This window comes from Podarcis pityusensis, assembly GCF_964106645.2.
Source record: "Podarcis pityusensis genome assembly, chromosome: 3".
Taxonomy (NCBI): domain Eukaryota; kingdom Metazoa; phylum Chordata; class Lepidosauria; order Squamata; family Lacertidae; genus Podarcis; species Podarcis pityusensis.
Genome location: NC_138026.1, coordinates 104402956 through 104421879, shown reverse-complemented (window position 1 = coordinate 104421879; position 18924 = coordinate 104402956). Strand labels below are relative to the sequence as shown.

Sequence of the window (18924 nt, the reverse complement as noted above, 5' to 3'; positions counted from 1 at the left end):
TCGTCCTTAGAGGAAAATCCCCAGCACTGGAGTTTATGTCAGTGTATACCCTAAACAGAATTAAGTCAGAATGGGGGAAATCACTCTGAAAAGAGAGTGTGTGATCCTACAGCCAACTGCGTTACTTTTGCCTCTTGCATCCTGAATTGTTTTCTCAAAACGTTAGTTTGGATATCTTGAGCATTTTATTCTGTTTTTTTGCACGGGCAGCTGATTCTTAATGTTTAGAAAGCCCCTTGAAAACCTCAGGTACTAGATTGTCTTGGAGTCACTGCAGAAGGACATACATATATTAAGCAGGAGCACTTGCCATGGCATCAGCTGAGGAAGGCATGGAGGCCCTTCTCCCTGGGAGAGTGGCATGTTTTACCTTTAATTGAGGGAGAGCAGGAATTAGCCTGGAAGGACCAAGCTGCCTGAAGGGGTTCAAAAGTTTTGTTTTCCCTGAGCCTTTTTATTCTTTGCGTGTATTCCCCGCAAGATCCTAAGGTAACACTCCCAAATCCCCACCCCACCCTTCACCCTTTTGTACTGCAATAACATTGTATAATATGCTTGCACTATTCTCCCGGGCGCACCAAGCATGCAAGAAGAATAAAAAAATATTGAAGCTTTTTTCACAATAAAAGCACTGTATTATTTGTGTATATAGAGAGGCTAAAGGCGAGAGAGAATTTTAATTCTGTCTCATGTATAAAAGCATGCACTGAATTACTGGTATGTAGAACACGCTGTAAATGCTGCAGAGTACTGTAAGATCCTACACTTGAAATCACAGTTAACAAGCAACTTCATCTAAAAAAAGGAAAAGAAACAAAAAACTAAACCGAAGCTGTGCAATGGATTTTGTGCCTTTTTTAAATCCATGTATCCAGACAATCGGAAAAAAGCTTGTATACTACCAAAACCTTATTAAAGAATCAAAGGCAGAACTTTGTGATGGTTGTTTTTCTTTGAGTTTCACCTTCATTGGGAAAAAAAATACTTTTGTTGTTCTTATGCAACTTTCAGATCCATATTCAAGAACTCTGCCATTGGGCAGTGCCAGTATATGTGCACTCCCCCCCCGCACCAGGGCAAAGTATTTCCCTCCTGGGATATCCCCTCCTCTTGAGGGAAGACAGAGTTAACCTCTGACTTCAACTGCGGGTAGGAAATCCCTTGCTATGCTTGATGAGTCCTGCTGTCTGGACAGCAGAGTAGAGTTTCTCTGGAGTTCCTCTGGACTCTATATTGTGATTCTATCACACACACACACATCCCACCCTTTCCTTTCCCTTCCAGACCTCCCTAGTGATCCATTGGACAGGGAGGAGCATGGAAAATGGTTCATCTCCCCACCCCAGCTGGGATGTGGTCAACAACTTGATCTTCCTCATAGCACAGATGGAGAAGAAAACAGCTTCCCCACTCCTGTTCTAGGAACCGAGGAGAGTTCTGTGCAGTGGCTGGAAAGTTATTCTCTCTGTGTGTTCAGACAGGAGAGCTCCAGTGGTAGCCCCTACTGCACTGTAGAGAAGATTACAGCCATCTCTGAGCATGCCAGCATGTTGAGGACCAATGGTGGTAGCAAGATTTAGTGTGCCTGCTGCCTCAGGTTGACTGGTGATGTCACTCACTTCAGCTGAGGGCACAACTCATATGGCAAAGTTGACACCATGGGGTATAGTTTCTCCCAAGACACTCATCTGCACCCACACCAACTTCCTTGGAGCTACAGTGGTACCTCGGGTTACATACGTTTCAGGTTACATATGCTTCAGGTTACAGACTCCACTAACCCAGAAGCGCAACTGTTTTGGTCGCACTTGGGGCGGAGCCTCGGGGGTGCTGTGATTTAGAATGGAGCACAAGAGGCAGGGCAGCGGCAGATTTTTGGCATCACACTGAAATTTGAGACCCCAAGACCCTTCACTGGAAAAAGCGGGAAGAGCGATGGATGTGACTCTTAACTTTGTTACAATGCACCGTATTTTTCGCTCTATAAGACACACTTTTTCTCTCCTAAAAAGTAAGGGGAAATGTGTGTCTTATGGAGCGAATGCAGGCGGGAGGCTCTGCTCAGCGCTCCCTTTAAAGAGCTGCATGGAGCGTGTGTGCGGCTCTTGGGGGCTTTTCCCCGAGGAAGGAGGAGGGCAGCCTGTCAGTAACGGGCTGCCCTTCTCCCTCCTCGGGGAAAAGCCTGCAAGCGCCGCACACACGCTCCACGTGGCTCGTGAAAGGGACCGCTGAGCAGAGGCTCTGCTCAGCGCTCCCTTTAAAGAATATTTTTTTCCTTGCATTCCCCCTCTAAAAACTAGGCACATCTTATGGTCAGGTGCGTCTTGTGGAGCGAAAAATACAGTACATCCCAGCTGCAAAAGAGTCATTCTTACAGCTCAAGGCCACATTCCAGCCAGGTAAAAGCACCTAAGCTATTTTAGGGCAAAGCAGGTCCAGGCTTAAACACGGCTGGGAGAAATCCTGGAAGGCTGGATAGAGAGGACTGTCAGGCCACATTTGGTTCTTCTTGCTATAAGAAAGGCTATAAAAAGTGACTTCAGTGGTCTTGAGGTTAAGGACATAAGAAGAGCCTGCTGGATCAGGCCAGTGGCCCACCTAGCCCAGCATCCTGCTCTCACAGTGGCCAACCAGGTGCCTTTGGGAAACCCACAAGCCAGATTCGAGCACAAGGGCATCTCTCCCCTTCCTAAAGTTTGCAGCAACTGGTGTTCAGAAACATGACTGCCTCCAACTGTGGAAGCAGAACATAACCATCGTTGCTAGTAGCTGTCAATGAATTTGTCTGATACTCTTTTCGGGACATCTAGGTTGGTGGGCATCACTGCCCCTGTGGGAGTGAGTTCCATAGTTTAACTACTTTATTTATTTCATAAAATTTACACACCGCTTGATTGTATGGCGGGGGAGGGCTTCAAAGCATTGTACAAAAAGATAAAGAAATTATCAAGAAAAAAATCACAAGCATCGTTTAAAACATAGAAAAAGTTAGAATACTGAAACAGGTTACAATTCACATGCCCTTTCTATTATTATTATTATTATTATTATTATTATTATTATTATTTATTAAATTAAATTTGTATACTACCTAAACCCACAGATCTCAGGGGTACAACATTAAATCACAGTATAAAAACACAAAATGATTGATAAAAACAAAAACCAACCCTATAAACAACAACCCAATCAGCATCTGGGTAAGCTTGTGTAAACACAAATGTTTTTTAGCAGGCACCAAAAAGCACACACTGAAGGCACCTGCTTGGTATCAATAGGCAGGGAGTTCCAAAGTGTAGGTGCTGCCACACAATATGATTATGTTCTTACAAACAGGTATTATGTGGCACCTGTAGTACCACCAATTCTGCCGATCAAAGCGATTGAATGCAGTAAGACAATCTCATAGGTAAACTGGTCCCAAGCTGTTAAGGGCTTTAGACACTAATTTTCACACCTTGAACTTGGCAAATGAGCAACCAGCGCAATTCTCTCAGCACAGATGTTATATGCTGGGAAGGCCTCACTCCTGTCAGCAATCCTGTGGCAGCATTCTGCACTAACTGCAGCTTCCAGATCAAGCGCAAGGGAAGCCCCACCCAGAGCACATTGCAGTAACTCAGTCTTGGAGTAACCAATGCATGAACTACCATGGCAAGGCTTTCCTGGCCCACGAATGGCCGTCGCTGTCAAACCATTTGCAGCTGATAAAAGGCACTCCTAGTATCTGAACCTCCAGCGACAGAGCTCTGTTCTGCTCGTTACAACTGTTGTCATGCTGGGTTTAAAGATTTTGGCTGCTGTGCTGTGTACAGTCTAGGACAGAGATTCCCAAACTTACCCCCTATAAAAAATAATAATTACTCAGCACCCTGTCCCCCCAGAAATCTACCTGCTGGCTATCTACCCCAGGGGCATGGCTGGTGCCACGGCTGGCCTGCCATTGGCCAAATAGACAGGCAAACTGTGACCCATTTCCTGGGTGAAGCCAAAAAAGGTTCACCCAAGCCCAGGAAAACCCTTTGCTTCCAGCACAAACGCTGAATCCAGGGGAGGCATTTCTGTCCCGCAATGGCGCCCGAACTGGTAGTAAGCGTCATTACACAACAGATTAAATATGAACAATTTTTCAAAATTTCCTTCTCTTTCTTTATACTTCCACCGCCCCCTTATTTTTATTCAACACCCCCTAATTGCACTACTACAAGGCTACTACTGCCCCCCTGGATCATTCCAGCTCCCCCCCCAGGGGGCGATATTGCCCACTTTGGGAAACACTGGTCTAGGAATGTCTCTTCCTCTGGTTTTGACTCCTTTCTCCCTCTGGCGTTGCTAATCCCGAAATGAAAAACTATCCCCTGGCGTTCTCTGAGAAGTGGGTGTCATGGTAAGACAACCTCACCCACTCCCCACACTTTAAAAACTCCTCTTGCTCGCTGCTGCCTGGCTAATTCATGGTAGTTTTCCAGCTTTTTGGCACAGCTGCTGCCTCCGTGAGCCATTAGGAGGGACACAAGGGCCTAGAGAAGAATGTGGTGTCCTTCTTGACTGTTGGGCCCGCTGCTGGTGTCATCTGTTCAATCCTCCAGAGCCTGTCTTTGCATGCAGGGAAGTCCTTAACTCGCCAAAGTTTTAAGATCCATCAGTTTACCTTCACCTGGTTTAGCCAGTCTGTCGAAGCTGTTTCTGCGATGTGGCGGCTGTCGCACACTGACAGCTTTTAGGAGCCACAGGTGAGAGCAGGGTGGGGATCACAAAATAAATAAATAACAGCAGGTAAATTTAGAAGCAGTGCAAAGTAGACACCCATGGCAGAGACCTAAGCATCTAGTACAGTGGTACCTCTGGATGCGAATGGGATCCGTTCCGGAGCTCCGTTCGCATCCTGAAGCGAATGCAACCTACGTCTGTATGTGTGCAGGTTGCGATTCGCTGCTTCTGCGCATGTGCGTGACATCATTTTGAGCGTCTGCGCATGCGCAAGTGACGAAACCCGGAAGTAATGCATTCTGTTACTTCCGGGTCGCTGCGGAGCGCAACCTGAAAACGCTCAACCTGAAGGTACTTCAACCCGAGGTATGACTGTATTACTTATTTCCTTGGACAGGAGGATTATGATCTGTCATGTAGATACACCACCTGGAATTTCTTGTCCTTCTTTCTTCTGGCCAGCAGTCCTGGTGGAACAAGAAGACAGCGAGTGCCTCAGCCACAGTTTCCCCACCCTGGTTGAACCTTCAACTCCTGGAGTCTTATCTCCACTAATGCCCCCCCTTGTTCTCACGGCACCCGCTCCTCTGCAACACCATCTCCCCCCCTTTTTTTGGTCTCATCCCGCCCCTGCTTTCTTATTTCTATTCCCCATCTCTTTTTGTGGGACTCCATGGTAACAGTGCACAAAGGCATTTCACTCTCCCTGCCCTCCACATCCTTGACGGATTCTCAGGCGCAGGTGGGCCGTGCAGTATGGCTAGGAAATCCAGCATCAACACCACCCTAAGAATTTTCTGATAATTATAAATGAATAAATCCCAGGCTCCCTCCAAATTGTTAGAGAATCTCAGGTACCCCTGGAAAATATTTGACAATGGCCCTTCCAAAACTTTTTTTTTTTGCCTGTGAGTAAGGTGGTCCAACTGTGGATCTATTATTTAATCTTGTTTTAATGTTTTCAAAGGAAAAAATGGGATTAGTCCCTGCTCCTTCCTGTCTTCATCTCCTGAAGGGCAGCACATTGCGGATGGGAGAGAAAAGCCTAATTAAGCATATCAAGTTCTATACAGTGGTACCTTGGTTATCGAACTTAATCCGTTCCAGGAGTCCGTTCAACTCCTGGAACTGTTCAGAAAAACCAAGGCGCAGCTTCCAATTGGCTGCATCGGACATTCAGCTTCCAAAAAAAGTTTGCAAACCGGAACACTTACTTCCAGCTTTGCGGCATTTGGGAGCTGATTTCTTCAGGAGCCAAGCCATTTGAGAACCAAAGTACCACTGTAGATATAATAATAATACTAACAAAAAAATTATTATTTGTTCCCCTCCCATCTGACTGGGTTACCCCTATCACTGTGGATGGAATCTAACAGATATAACAACATAATCAAACATCAAACATTAAAAACTTTCCTATACAGGGTTGCTTTCAGATTTCTTCTAAAAGTCATAAAGTTTATTATCTCCTTGACATCTGATGGGAGGGTGTTCCACAGGAACACCTACTGAGAAGGGCCTCTGCCTGGTTACCTATAACTTCACTTCTCACAATGTGGGAGCTGGACCTCAAGGTTAGGCTGAATGATATGGGTGGAGACACTCCTTCAGGTATACAGATCAGATATATCAAGATCTAGATACACACGTGCACACATGCACATACACACACGTGTTTATAGCAACACTCCTTCTATGCTATTGTGAATGGCTGTGAGCCATCGGATGTGTTCCACTTTACTATTTTATATCCTCTCTTTCAAAGTGATATTGCTGGTGCTGATGTTGTACCTCTTCCAGTTTGATCGCTTGGTGGCCCATGAGACGGGCTGATGCATTAACTGTATAATGAGCTTTTGCATTGTTACGTGTCAGGAGTGTTCATCAGACATCACACTAGCAGGAGGTGTAGGGGAGGCCCTGCCTCTTGCTTGTCTTTAGCAGCAGTGACCTGAGATGAGTGGGAAGCAGTGGCCTTTCCTTCCTTTCCTTTCCTACTAGTATCATGCCTGGATATTAATGATGAAGCACTGAAAAAGAATGAAGGGGGAATTCCACAAACTGTTGATCAGACATCCCAGAAGACACTCTCGGGCCCTAAGGACCGAGTTTAATACCATGCGGTAATGTAATGTCTTTGTCCAGAAACTATCCTCAAAGGCAACTTTTAGTATTTTTAGGTTCTGTCTTGAGCCTTCTCCAGTTCTAACCAATTTTTCATGAATCAGACATGGTCTGGGTCCATAATGATACATTTAAAGCATATGACTCCCCCCAAAATAATTCTGGGAACTGTTGCTTGATGTGGGCATTGGGAATTGTAGCTCTGCTGGGTGTGAACCACAAGATTGTTTGGTGGAAGCCATGTACTTTAAATCTACTTTGAATGTCTGGTGCGGATGCCCCAAATACATTTTCCATTTAGTGTTCTCTGGATAACTGTTTTCTCCTTCTTCCTTGTCTTGCTCCAGGTGTTCACACTGAAGCCTTTTGAAATGAATGGTCTCCCCAAGGTGGTGCCTTTAAGTTTGCCTTATCAAGACTTTAAAAGGGATGTGTCAGAAAACAGGGAAAGGTCCAGAATTCTCCAGCATATAAAGAAGGTGGATTTCTCAAATGTTGTCTTAACTGCCCCTTGCAAACCACCGGCAGCCCATCTAGAAATGGCAAATGACAGATATGAGAAGGAGGAGGAGGAGGAAGAGGAGGAAGAAGAAGAGGAGGAGGAAGAGGACGAGGAAGAAGATGATGATGACGACGAAGCTGGTGACTTAGGAGAAGAGCTTGATCTGCACAGCGACTCAAGCAGTGACGTGAGCCAGAAAAGTACTGAGCACAGTCAGGAAGGTGCCCCATCCACCCTCTTGGCTGATGACCAAAAGGAGTCCAAGGGCCGAGCCTCAGCAGCAGAAGGAGACTTGGAACTTGAAGAAGGCTCCAAAACATTGGTTCTCTTTTCGCCCGGTGACATCAAGAAGTCTCCCGTGAACGCAGACTTGGCTCCTGATGCCGATCTTGGCACTCTTGCTGCATTGACTCCACAGAGTGAGAAACCGCAGCCAATGGGAAGCCAGCTTGATGTATCGGAACCAGGGACCTTGTCCTCCATCCTTAAGTCAGAACCAAAGCCTCCTGTTACTGTGGCCACCACCTCGTCCCCTTTCACCAAAGTTGAGCGCACGTTTGTTCACATCGCAGAAAAGACCCATCTGAACATCATGTCTTCCGGTGGTCAGCTGATGAGGCACGAGGAATACCCTACTCCAGGGCAGTATGAAGAGATCATCATCGAGGAAGAGATGGAGGAAAATCAGGCACTTGTAGAAAACGGGAGCGTGAACTCGGCTCTGGAAGGGGGAGAAATGGAAAGCTGTGCTCTCTCGGTGAATCACATCGAAACCACCTCTGAAATTGTAGGGGAGCAGGCTGTGCTTCTCAATGGTGTTAGTAAAATGGAAGAGGACGACCTGGAACATAAAGGCAAGTTTGCCCCGGAATCAGATTTAGAAGAAGCCGATAAGATGGATACAGAAGAGCCTGGCCTTGAAAATAACACTCTTGCAATGGAATCCTTTAAGAAAATGGAACTCCCTCCAGATGTTCCGAAAGAGAGCCCCAGAAAGCCCCTCAACGTCAGGTACAGAAGCCGGATCCCCGTTTTGCTGTCCGAAGAGGACACTGGCTCAGACCTTTCGGCCTCGCACTCCGGCAAAGAGCGGTTGTACAAGAGGCTGAAGCAGCAGGATTTGGCTCGCCTGGTGATGGAGAGGAGGCAGAACCGTCTGCTCAGGTTAGCTTCAGGTGCGTCATCCTCTGCTTCCTCCAGCGACGAGAGGCGGCGAGCTTCAGAAACACTCTCGGCCACTGGCTCCGAGGAGGACACCCACGACTCAGACGATTTCACCCCGAGGAAGACGGGGAGTCAGGAGAAATATTCCCTGGCTAAGATGGAAGAGAGAGGCTTGAGCACAAAGAGCAGAATCCCTCGCCCCATTGTGCCTGCAAAGCCGCCTGTGATAGAACTGAAATCCGGGAGCCCCTCAACTCTTCTGCCGCCAGCACTGAGTAGCAGCCCAGGTGATAAAGCTGTGACCAACAGGTGAGTCTGTATGAGAGGCCCTAGTTCCTTCTGAAGCCAAGCGTTCACTATTTCAGCCAGCTAACTTCTCTAAGCAGCTCCTCAGCTCCTCCTTTTGTCCACCCACAGGACTGTGATTTATCTCTTCTCTTTAAGAGGTATCGCTAAGGTATCGCTTCACCTGCTGGATTTCCCCCCATCCCAGTTACGCAGTTACTCTGCCCCCCATCCCACAGCATCCCCTGACCTTCAACCTTCTTCCCACAGTAAGACTTCAGCTTAGACACTGAGATCTAGCTCCAAGGGCCTTCTGGTGGTTCCCTCACTGCGAGAAGTGAGGTTACAGGCTCCCTGGATTCTTCAGCTATCTCTAATCCCCCTCCTCTGCTTCAGCCTTGGAGTCTGAACTGCTCCCTGTCACAGGCTCTTTCTGCTCACTAAAGCCTGTTGCCCCTTCAGCATCCAGGCCTTCCTTCCAATCCTCTCCCTCTGACCTCTCCTTGGTGTCCCACCACCAATCCCTGGGCTCTGAGCCTTCCTCCTCTGGGGTTTGTCTTGGAAGGAGGGTTCCTCATCTGGTGCCTTCCACCATTCCTCCTCATCCAGCCAGTCCCTGACAGGTAGGGGGACAGGCTTCGTCTCCTGTTCTGAGAGTGTAGTACTAACCCTGGCAAAATATATGAATCAGGGCTTTTTATATAGCTGTGTGACTGTGTATGTGGACTGCCTGGCTGCCCCTCTCCTGCCACCAATTCGATGTAACCAGTAGCATTAGCTTTGTCATTAAATTCTCTTTGTTTTCTCCCCACCTCCTCTTTCCCTTTGGTCTCCTCCTGCAGGCTTCAGGGGCAAAGACCATCCGGCGACTCCCGAGCGAAAGCAACGCCTACTCCCGCTGTACCTCCCTTGCGGAGCAGTCCGAGGAAAACCCCCCGCCCCCCACCTTGGAGTCCCAGCCTCCCCCCGCGAAACCTCAGTGCTTCCCCCAAGAGCCAATCACTGTCCAGAAAAGAAAGCTCATCGCCCTCCCGCCAACATAGGTCAGGTACCACGTTCCCTCCGTGGGTGCAACCTTCTTCCAGGGCTCCCTCCAGAGCTCAGGCAGGTGGGCTGCTGGGAGACGCCCCGGCGTCCCCCAGTGCAACCCGGAAAGGACCGAGAGGGAAAGCCCAAACTCAAATTCCAGCAACCAAAGGAAGGCAAGTATCCCAGGAAGGCAAGGCTACTGCTAGATAATGATCTGCTGCTGCCAAACCATTTTTGACCAACCGACCTACCATCTCGCCAGGCTGGAGAAACCTCTGCGTATGCTATACACTCAAGACGCCACAGCACAGCCTTACACCGTGTTGGAAATACAAGCATATAGCAGCTAGCTCGACTTCAGTGCTTCACTTAACCCACAAGCTCACGCTGTCTCAATCCAGCTCTTTAACCTGGCTGGGGCCTCCCCGGCCAGCTCATGCTTGCTTGCTATTGCCCAGCCACCAAGCAGTGACTCGGGCAGCCTGCCCCTGTGCCTGACCCTCCTTCCTTTCACGCCGTCTTTTCCTCCCACACCCCCATTTCTTGGTTAGCAATACCACCGTCTCCTTCGCGGAGCCCTGACACTTGGGTAGGGGGAGGCGGCTTTTTTTATAACGCACCGGCCAAAATCAGAGGAGAGGTGAAACGGCTGCGCCTCACCTAGAAGAAGAGTCTTGGTGTGAACTTCTAAATGGTCAGGTCAACCCAATGCCCTTGCCTCCCTCACCGCCCTACTGCCCTGCCCTTTGCCACCCCACCCTGCCATCCCCGGGCCGTCTTCGGGGCAGCTCTGGCCGTGCTGCCTGTCCACTCTCCCGTAGTATTTTGACCCCGAGCACTGATGGAACAAAAGTCACAACCAGACTCCTCGGTGGCTGCCTTGCCTGCAGTGTCAAGCAAGGGGAATGTATGACTATAACTGCTAGCCAGAAGGAGAGGGGCTGCGTGTTGCTTCCAGCGTATATAGGGCCTCTCTGTTGGCAGGCCTGAGGAGCTCGTTGCTGGTGAAACGATGAGCATGTTAAGGCAGGGGTAGCTCCTTTCCCCCCCAAAAGCATGCAGCTGCTCCAGTGTCTTGTGAAGGGGAGGGACCTTAGTCCTGATTTGTTCAAGCGATGCACCTGTAAGCTACCTGTCCACCGGGAGGTTGTATTGTGGGCAAAGGCTTCCCAGGGACCCATTAGCTGGTCTCTTTCTTGGCAGAAATGGTAAAAACAAAACAACCTCTTAGCCCCGAAGTATGATCTGTGGCCATCGCATGGTTCCAGCGCGCAGGGTTTCCTCCGAATCCAAACGCAAGGAATCTATGAATCAGTCACTGCCTCTTGCTCTGGGACTTTGTCTCTGTGCTGGACATGCAGGCGGCCACAGATTTATTTATTTTTGAAATAGGCTTCTTATCCCCAAATGCCCTATACTGGTGGTATCTGCTTGCTTCTGAAGCACAGCTGTGAGACCTTAACTACAGTACTTACTGCTTGGTCCGTGTGACAGTAGCTGGTTTTCGGGGTTGGTGCTTGCTGACAAAACAGTATCTTGACAAACAGTATCATTTGGGAAGGTCAGTTTTGCAGCATCCTTCTCACCATGCTCTCCCACGTGGGAGATGATTTCGTTTGCCAGTGGGGTTAGGGAAAGGGCATTCTCTATAGCGGCTTACCTCTAAGGGCCCAGCTTTTTGGGATGTAGGACAGCAGCACAAAACAACCAGCCAATAACATCCTGCAATTTGCCCAAAAAACCTTGAAAAAGTGAAAGGAGCCTAGCCATGTGGCAACAGCTTTGGGATGAGGTGGGAAACCAGAGGCCCTCCAGATGTTGCTGAACTCCAACTCCCATGATCCCCAACCACTGGCCATGCTGGCTGAGGCTGATGGGAGCTGGAGTCCCAACAACATATGGAGGGCCACAGGTTCTTCATCCCTGGCATTCAGACTGCATGAAATGGAAGGCCTGAGCTGAGGAATTAATCGGGTGTTAGGTCCCAGTTATCTTTTACCTCTGCAACTAATAGGCAAGGGTGTATGAAGAGCAAAGGGAGCCTGGCCTCCTCACTTACCTATTTGGGCAGATGCTTGCTGAGCTAAATTTTGTGAGCTGACGTCAGGAGAAGATTATTCCTGGTGCTATACTTTATCTGGGAGATGTGTCCCCATTGTTCCTTTACCCAGTAGGGATCGGGGACTCAGTGGTCAGAGGCAAATCTTTGGTAGCTATTTTGTCAAGATTGCCCATGCATGTCAACACACCACTGGAGGGTTGGTGGCTGTCTTTTTTAAAAAAGTATATACCTTATTAAGGAGATGGAATTTGTTCACAGATAAAAGCGCTGTCATCCCTTTGCCAGTTTGTCCAGCAGAGGGAAACCAAGGGCATGCAACAGTTATGACTGTCATTCAAGGAACCGTGGGATTTGTGGTCCTGGGAGAGGCCTCAGGTCTGCATCTGAATTCTAGGAAAAGGACGGGAGCCATAAAGACAAACTTATTTGTTTGGGACTATAGATGTGGTCTTAGCAAAGATAACCCAACAGCCCCGAATGGGCTTGCACAGCTTGGAGAGCTGCAGCATGTCTCTTGGAGTAATGGGGATTCAGAGGGGTTTTGAGAGCAAACGCCACATTTTCCCAGGATTTATCTCCCATGTTTTCATGCAGTCCCCACTACTACCACTGAACTACTCATTCTGTGGTTTCGGGACTCTAGTGTGCATGAGATCCCTTCCTTCCTTCCTGTTACAGGTTCTCCAGTATCAGTAGCTTTCCATGCATCTTTCAGGTACAATTTTGAAGTTTTCTGTTTCAACACTGGCAAAAATAAGCACCTATCTTTAAAGCATGCACTCTCCCTGCCCTCCTCATCCTATGTTGACCGTCCTCCCATCCCTGTGAGAAGGGCAACTCCTTCTCCCACGTGAATAGTTATTTTGGCATGGCAGGCAGATCTGTGGAGGTAGGTTGAGACAGCGGTTCCCTATATATCCCTTTTGGAGCACATGCCAAATGCCAAGAGGTCAGGAGCTGAAGGCTCAGTATGTCTCAGAGAATTCACTACAGAGCTGCAGGTACCATCAAGTGACATTGAATTAATGGTGGCTGTTCCATGTAGCTGCTGTGTTTGAAACAGCCGAGTGAACTGGTCTGCAGTGGACCCCTTCTTGCAAAGGCTTCCTTCTTCCCAGGACTGAGCATTCAGAAAGAAATACAGAAGAAGGGCATGGGGGGGGGGCGAGAATCAAACTAAGCGCAGGTTCTGTCATTTTAGAAATGTTTCGTTGTCAATGCCAGCCCAAGACTTCTTGCTGCCTGCTGGAGAGCGCCAAATGGTGTCCCACAACCACCGCCATGTTGTGGCAAGCACACACACACACACACACACACACACACACACACACACAGTATTGTCACAGCATTCGGACATCAATTCCTTCTAAATCCTCCTGAAATAACCTGGTTCATTTTGCTGCCCTTTAGTAGGAGAAGCCCAGTGAGACCTGCAGTGTGCATTGTTTTTGAACAATAACACGGAACGGAGGCATTTGAGTCTCTGTGCCATTCATTTGGGGCAGGTTGTTCATCATGGCTCTCTATTCTGAGTTGGATGCCCTTTGTTTGTTTGTTTGTTTATTATTTATTCACTGAATTTATATACCACCCTTCATCAAGAGATCCCAGGACGATTCACAGAATGAAATACAAGATAAAACACAAGTAAATAATTAAACCAAAATCAAAACAATAGACCCTGCCCGCGTTTTTCTGACACCTTTTTTCTCAACCCTGCCTTGTGCTTTGTTCTGTCCTTGCCCAGACTTCACATCCTCCTCTCTACTCACTCAAGCAAACCACATCATGCATTTCCATTGGGACAAGTTTCTCCCTTGATGAGTTCCCTGAAGTTTCTGTCCTATTTCCACTTGATCCTGCTCTTCCCCAGCATATGTGTCCTCCTGATTCATTTTGTCCATCGGCTTTTCTGGACTACCATCAGCTGACTCGTAGTTTTCCACCTTTCCTCTTTTCCCTTCCATTGCTTAGGAGAGTCTGCTCTTGAACGATGTTTTTCTTGACTTTTTGACCTGTTTTCACACAACATCTGATGCTCTGGGGTCTTCAGACCGAGGCAAGTTCCAAAGGGCACCCCAGAGACTGTGCCATCATTACTGCTCTCACGTCTGACATGAGGGCAAGCTCTTGGCCAATGTCAGGGCAGAGCTGTGGGCTGATAGTAGTGTCCATCACACTGGAGACCAGTGGTACAGTACATATCTTGCATGCAGAATGCCCCAGCCTAAACCCTTGGCATCTATAGTCGAGAAGATCAGGTAGCAGGAGATAGCAAAGACCTATTCCTGAGACTCTGGAGTCCCACTGCCAGTCACAGTGCTAGGCTAGATGGAGAAATAATCTGGCTATGTCCCTCGTGGTAGAAAGGAAATAGGGTGACAATGAAGAAAGGAATGCAGAGACCAAGAGGGATAGGCATGGAGGCATGGATGTGTGGATACTTGAAATGCACACAGTGGTCTTTATCTCTGCAATAGCCAGGTGTGATACCTGGGAACCGACGGCACGGGTTTGCAGAACTTCACATAGCCTGCAGCTTAAGCCTCAGCCTGTAAATGCAAGTCAGAAGCCTTGCAAGACATCCAGATGCCTAACTCATTGCATGCCAGTGTCTGCATAGGTCCGTTCAATCTTTTGATTCTGAAGATCCCAATAACTTGTAGAACAAATCCTTGGAATTTCATTCATGCGGCAAGTTTCCTTTGATTATACACACACCCTTGTGATGAAATGAGTGCATCTATCTCTTCTGCATCTACACTGAGCAGGGCTGAGTGTCGTCTAAGCCGCCAATAAAAGCCGAATTCTGCGACCTGTATAAATTATGCAACTTAAGCACGTTTGCAAGTTTTGGCTTATTTTGCGTACATCATTCTGCCTCTACTAACCCTAGGAATGGTTAAGGCACTGAAGCCCCACCTCTTCACCACTGCAAATCCTCCAGAGCTCTCTGGCTTTGAAGATCATATTAGATGTTGCTCACATGCTTGGACCAGAAGCTTTCCAAAAACCATAGGATGCTACATTTGGTGCCCAATACCAGATTCTCTGGATTTTTTGTGTGTTTGTGCAGGATTGTAGAACACATAACCCTGCCTTAAACCATCAGGACCATATCAGTTGAGCAGCACCAATTTGAATCCAAGGTGTCTAGACTGCTCTGTTGCCCTGGGATTATATGGGATGCTTCTGCATAAACTGGGAATCTTATTTGGTCATCTGTTTGGGACGGGGAAAGATTGCCTGTAGCATTATATATGAAGCAGCCCTTAGAACAGGAGTTCCTTTGGCTCTCAACAAATGGTGAAAATTCATCACAATATTTTATTCCTCAGCTGAGATTTGTTTTTAAAGGATCGCATTTGCAAAGCACTTTAGAGACCTTTGACTGTCCCACAAAATGTAACTGTCGTCAGCCAAAGGTTATCTCATGATTCAAATTCTTTTCCAGCCTGTTTTATGGCATTCCTCTTCACACCCGCTGCTTCACATCAAACTCTGCATTTATTTTTCTTAGCCCCCAAAGGGAGTATGCCATTACTGGTATTTCTCAGCCCCCACACTAGCTAGGCAATGCAATTTCCACCCCACCCGCCCCTCACTTTACTTTGTTTCCCTTTTCTGCTTTTGTGTCAAGGGTCAGAGGTGAAATTGGCACCATTTTGGAGGGCCTGGCTGGAACCGAAACAGCGCTTTTGGCTTCCAGGTTTGGGTGGCAAGGAGGCATGTGTATGTGGGCAATGCGCACGCAACTTTTGCTCCTTTTCCAACCCCAGTGAGACTCCTCTGTCTCTCCTTCCCACAAAGCTATCATCTGATAATCTCTATCTTCTTTTGTACAAGAGCGTGGTCCCATGTAATTTTATCAGGCAATATGAGATGAGCAGGCCTATTGTTGTACTGCTCTTCACTCTGAAATGCAATATTTCAAATATCAGTATGTATATATTTAGCAAGGTTGGAAAGCAAGACAGCTTTCGTCTGCCATCCAAGGAGCATCAGTATTGGGTAAAGAAATGGGTACACGCCATCAATGCCTACCGTAGCAAAAAAAGATGACCCTATCAATACCATGAAGGGTTAAGGGATTATTGGTACAAGGGGTTTAGCTGCTTTTCCTTGGGGTTGTGCATCAGTACGCCCTGAATGAACATGCATTAAAGAACAGGGCCCTCATTGAGCCAAATATGGAAATGGAGACACAGTTTGTTTTCTTGAGAAGGAAGCCAAAGGGAGTAGCACTGATAGTCATCTGTTACGGCAGAGGAAGCTGTGGATTCTCCCTGGTCTAATAGGATTTGTTCCAGGGTTCTAAATAGCTTCTCTATGAAAGCTCTCCAAAATGCCATGGCAAGAATGTCGTCTCTTGGTTGCTAGTCAGCGACTGCATACTATGTATATTCATGTTTTATTAAAAGCAAGCCTAAACGCAGGTTCAAAAGAGGACGTCAGTCATTCTTCTTCCTAGGAGTACAGACTGTTTTGATGCATGCGCTTCATTATCCCTCCCTATCATGAAGCCCACTCATTTTGTGTCCTCCCCAAGACTTTCTTATTACACGGCCCTTGTCACCTTTTGGACATTTTGACTTTAACTGGTGAACACACCCGATACAAGTCTTTTTGCCCAGTCTCATAGCTTGTGTCAATCTCGTAGCCTGCTCAATCGGATAAACGGTTCTTTGAGCATCGTGGCAGAAAGCACACTCAGTCTTGCTATAGGTTCTGCGCTTCTGGTGCAACGGCACAAGTTAGGGACATCAATAGGTGTTTTATGCCACACATGAGTATTGACCTGCATTTCCGGCCCCCTTCCTGATGCTATACTCTTTTATTACTCTTATGATAAACAGCTAATATAAAAACATAACGAGAGACCTGCTGTGATCCTGTTCTCACAGTGGCCAACCTGGGGCCTAGGCAAAGCTCGCAAGCAGGACCTGAGTGTGACAGCAGCACTCTCCTTTCTTGTGATTTATAGTAAATGGTATACAGATTCATACCAGAAAGGAAACCGGAATATTTATTAGGCTTGGTTACTAAATGTGCCTGCCATTGACTCAACACTGCTGTCCTCACAAGTTAGCAGTGCTCTCTTACACATAGTTTTTTTGTTCATTTGTTTGCTGGTTTAATGAATATATGACTACCCCCTACTGGGGGGGGGGAGTCCTCACTCACAAGGTGGCGTTTCATTAAAGCGTTAAAAATGAAACAACTGAACAAACACAATGGAAGCAAAATCAGATCAACAACATAAAGGGGCTCAGCAGTAAGGTCTAGAAAAAAGCTCAGCGAAAAAGGAAAGTCCTTTGGGGCCACTCAAAGGTCAGAAGAGAGTGGGGCAATCAGAATTCCCTAGAGGGGGAATTCTGCAAGTATGAGGCCACCACTGAAAAGGCCCTGCCCCAAGGACCCACGGACATGATCAAACCAAGTTCTTCTACAAATTACCCATCTCCCCACTACTCTCTAGCCTCCAAAAAGCACTTCACCTACTCCCACCATTCTTTTTCTTATCTTTCATCAGCAGTGGCCACAGGAGCAGTGGAGGCACAGAGGCAAGATTGCCGCTGCAGCACCCTTTATAGAACTACATCTCCCCCACCGCCCCATTTTTCCTACATGCTGTTTACCTAGCACATCCGAGTGACCAAGGGGAGGGAGGAGAGCACCTACCTTCTCTTGATACATATCTTCACCGCAGTCACGGCCAATTAGAGGGAAGAAGTGAGTGTACTCTAGTATATAGGAGGGATAGCTTTGGGGAGTGGGGAACGCTTCCAGAGATTGCCAGCAGGGCTGGGCGTTGCCAGGAAATCCTTTGGCGCAGATTTCGTTTTGAGACATACAAATCTGGGGGCTTCCCTCTCATTTGAGATGGGTGGAATTCTGTTTTCGAGAGTGTCCTCCGGAGGCCTTGGACTACAATTTCCACCAGCCCCAGGAAATGCCGCTGATGGGAAATGTAGACCAAAACTCCTGGAGGGCACCAGGTTGGCAAAGGCTGCTTTGCATAGGCAACCTCCCTGTCCTATTGCCATCTCAGCAGCGCCAGGAGTGAGCAGTCTCTTTGGTGGTACCCATATAACTCTGCCAAGTGTTTGTCATCATCATCTCTAATTTGTAAAGCATCCAAAATGACGAAGGGGTTCACCATTTAAAATGAATGGACTTCATAGGATAGGAAAACATAAGCAAGTGAAAGAAGCCAAAGAAGGGATGGGAAAATGATTACTAACCGATGCACACCATACATTTGAAGCACATGACTCTATCCCCCCGAAAAATAATAATTCTGGGAATTGTAGTTTCCCTCTAACACAGCTACAAATTCCCAGAACCCTTAACATACTACAATTCCCATAATTCTTTGGGTGAAGCCATGTGCTTTAAAAATACATTGGATGTGCTTCTAAGTGTATGATGTGGTTCTGAACAGCATAAGCTGGAAGAAACTGCTATACAGAGTTTAAAAAAGATGACAGAGCTTTTAAGGGCCAACCTGCACATGATGCCAGGAGATCTGGGCTGGATTTCCTACTCGTTGTCCTTTCGAAAACCAACAAAAATTTCCAGTGGGGCACAGCTTTTTCCCTGTGAGCAGTTTCTGCCATTAAAACTTCACAGGGAGCTATGTTTCGCTCCCTTTGGGTTAGAAAACAACTTGTGGGGACTTTAATTGCAAAAAAAAAATGGCGCACCAGGAAAGTGTTAAGCTCCCCCCACCTTTTCATTTATAATATATAAAAAACACACCGCACCAGGACATCTGTGTCACATGTAGCTTAGCCTCGAAGAGGAAGTGAGCACCAAGTTCCAGAAGCAACCAGAGCAAATTATTGAAAATGGGACGGGATGGGAAGACACCAAGCTTTGTTGCAAGATTAGATTGAGCAAAACAGACAGATTCAGAAGGCGCATGAGGAGGAATCTGTGAGAAGCAGCAGGAAACTGCAAGGTGGTGGAGTGGCAAGACCAACACCCTCTGCTGAAAGCTGCCAAGGGTCTTCTTGCTGGTTTGTCTGTGGAGGCATCACAACTG

At 47.4% G+C, this 18924-nt stretch overlaps 1 protein-coding gene across 1 annotated transcript in view; it reads left to right on the top strand.

Annotated features, from left to right (window-relative positions):
- The window catches only part of TTBK1 (tau tubulin kinase 1), an 88879-nt gene extending 78716 nt beyond the window's left edge, over nt 1-10163 (top strand). The window contains exons 13-14 of the mRNA XM_080998240.1: nt 7182-8809; nt 9628-10163. Of these exons, the coding sequence (XP_080854366.1) occupies nt 7182-8809; nt 9628-10024 (2025 nt within the window). The 3' untranslated portion in view covers nt 10025-10163. The remainder of the gene's footprint in view (nt 1-7181; nt 8810-9627) is intronic.
- Nucleotides 10164-18924: the final 8761 nt, after the last annotated feature.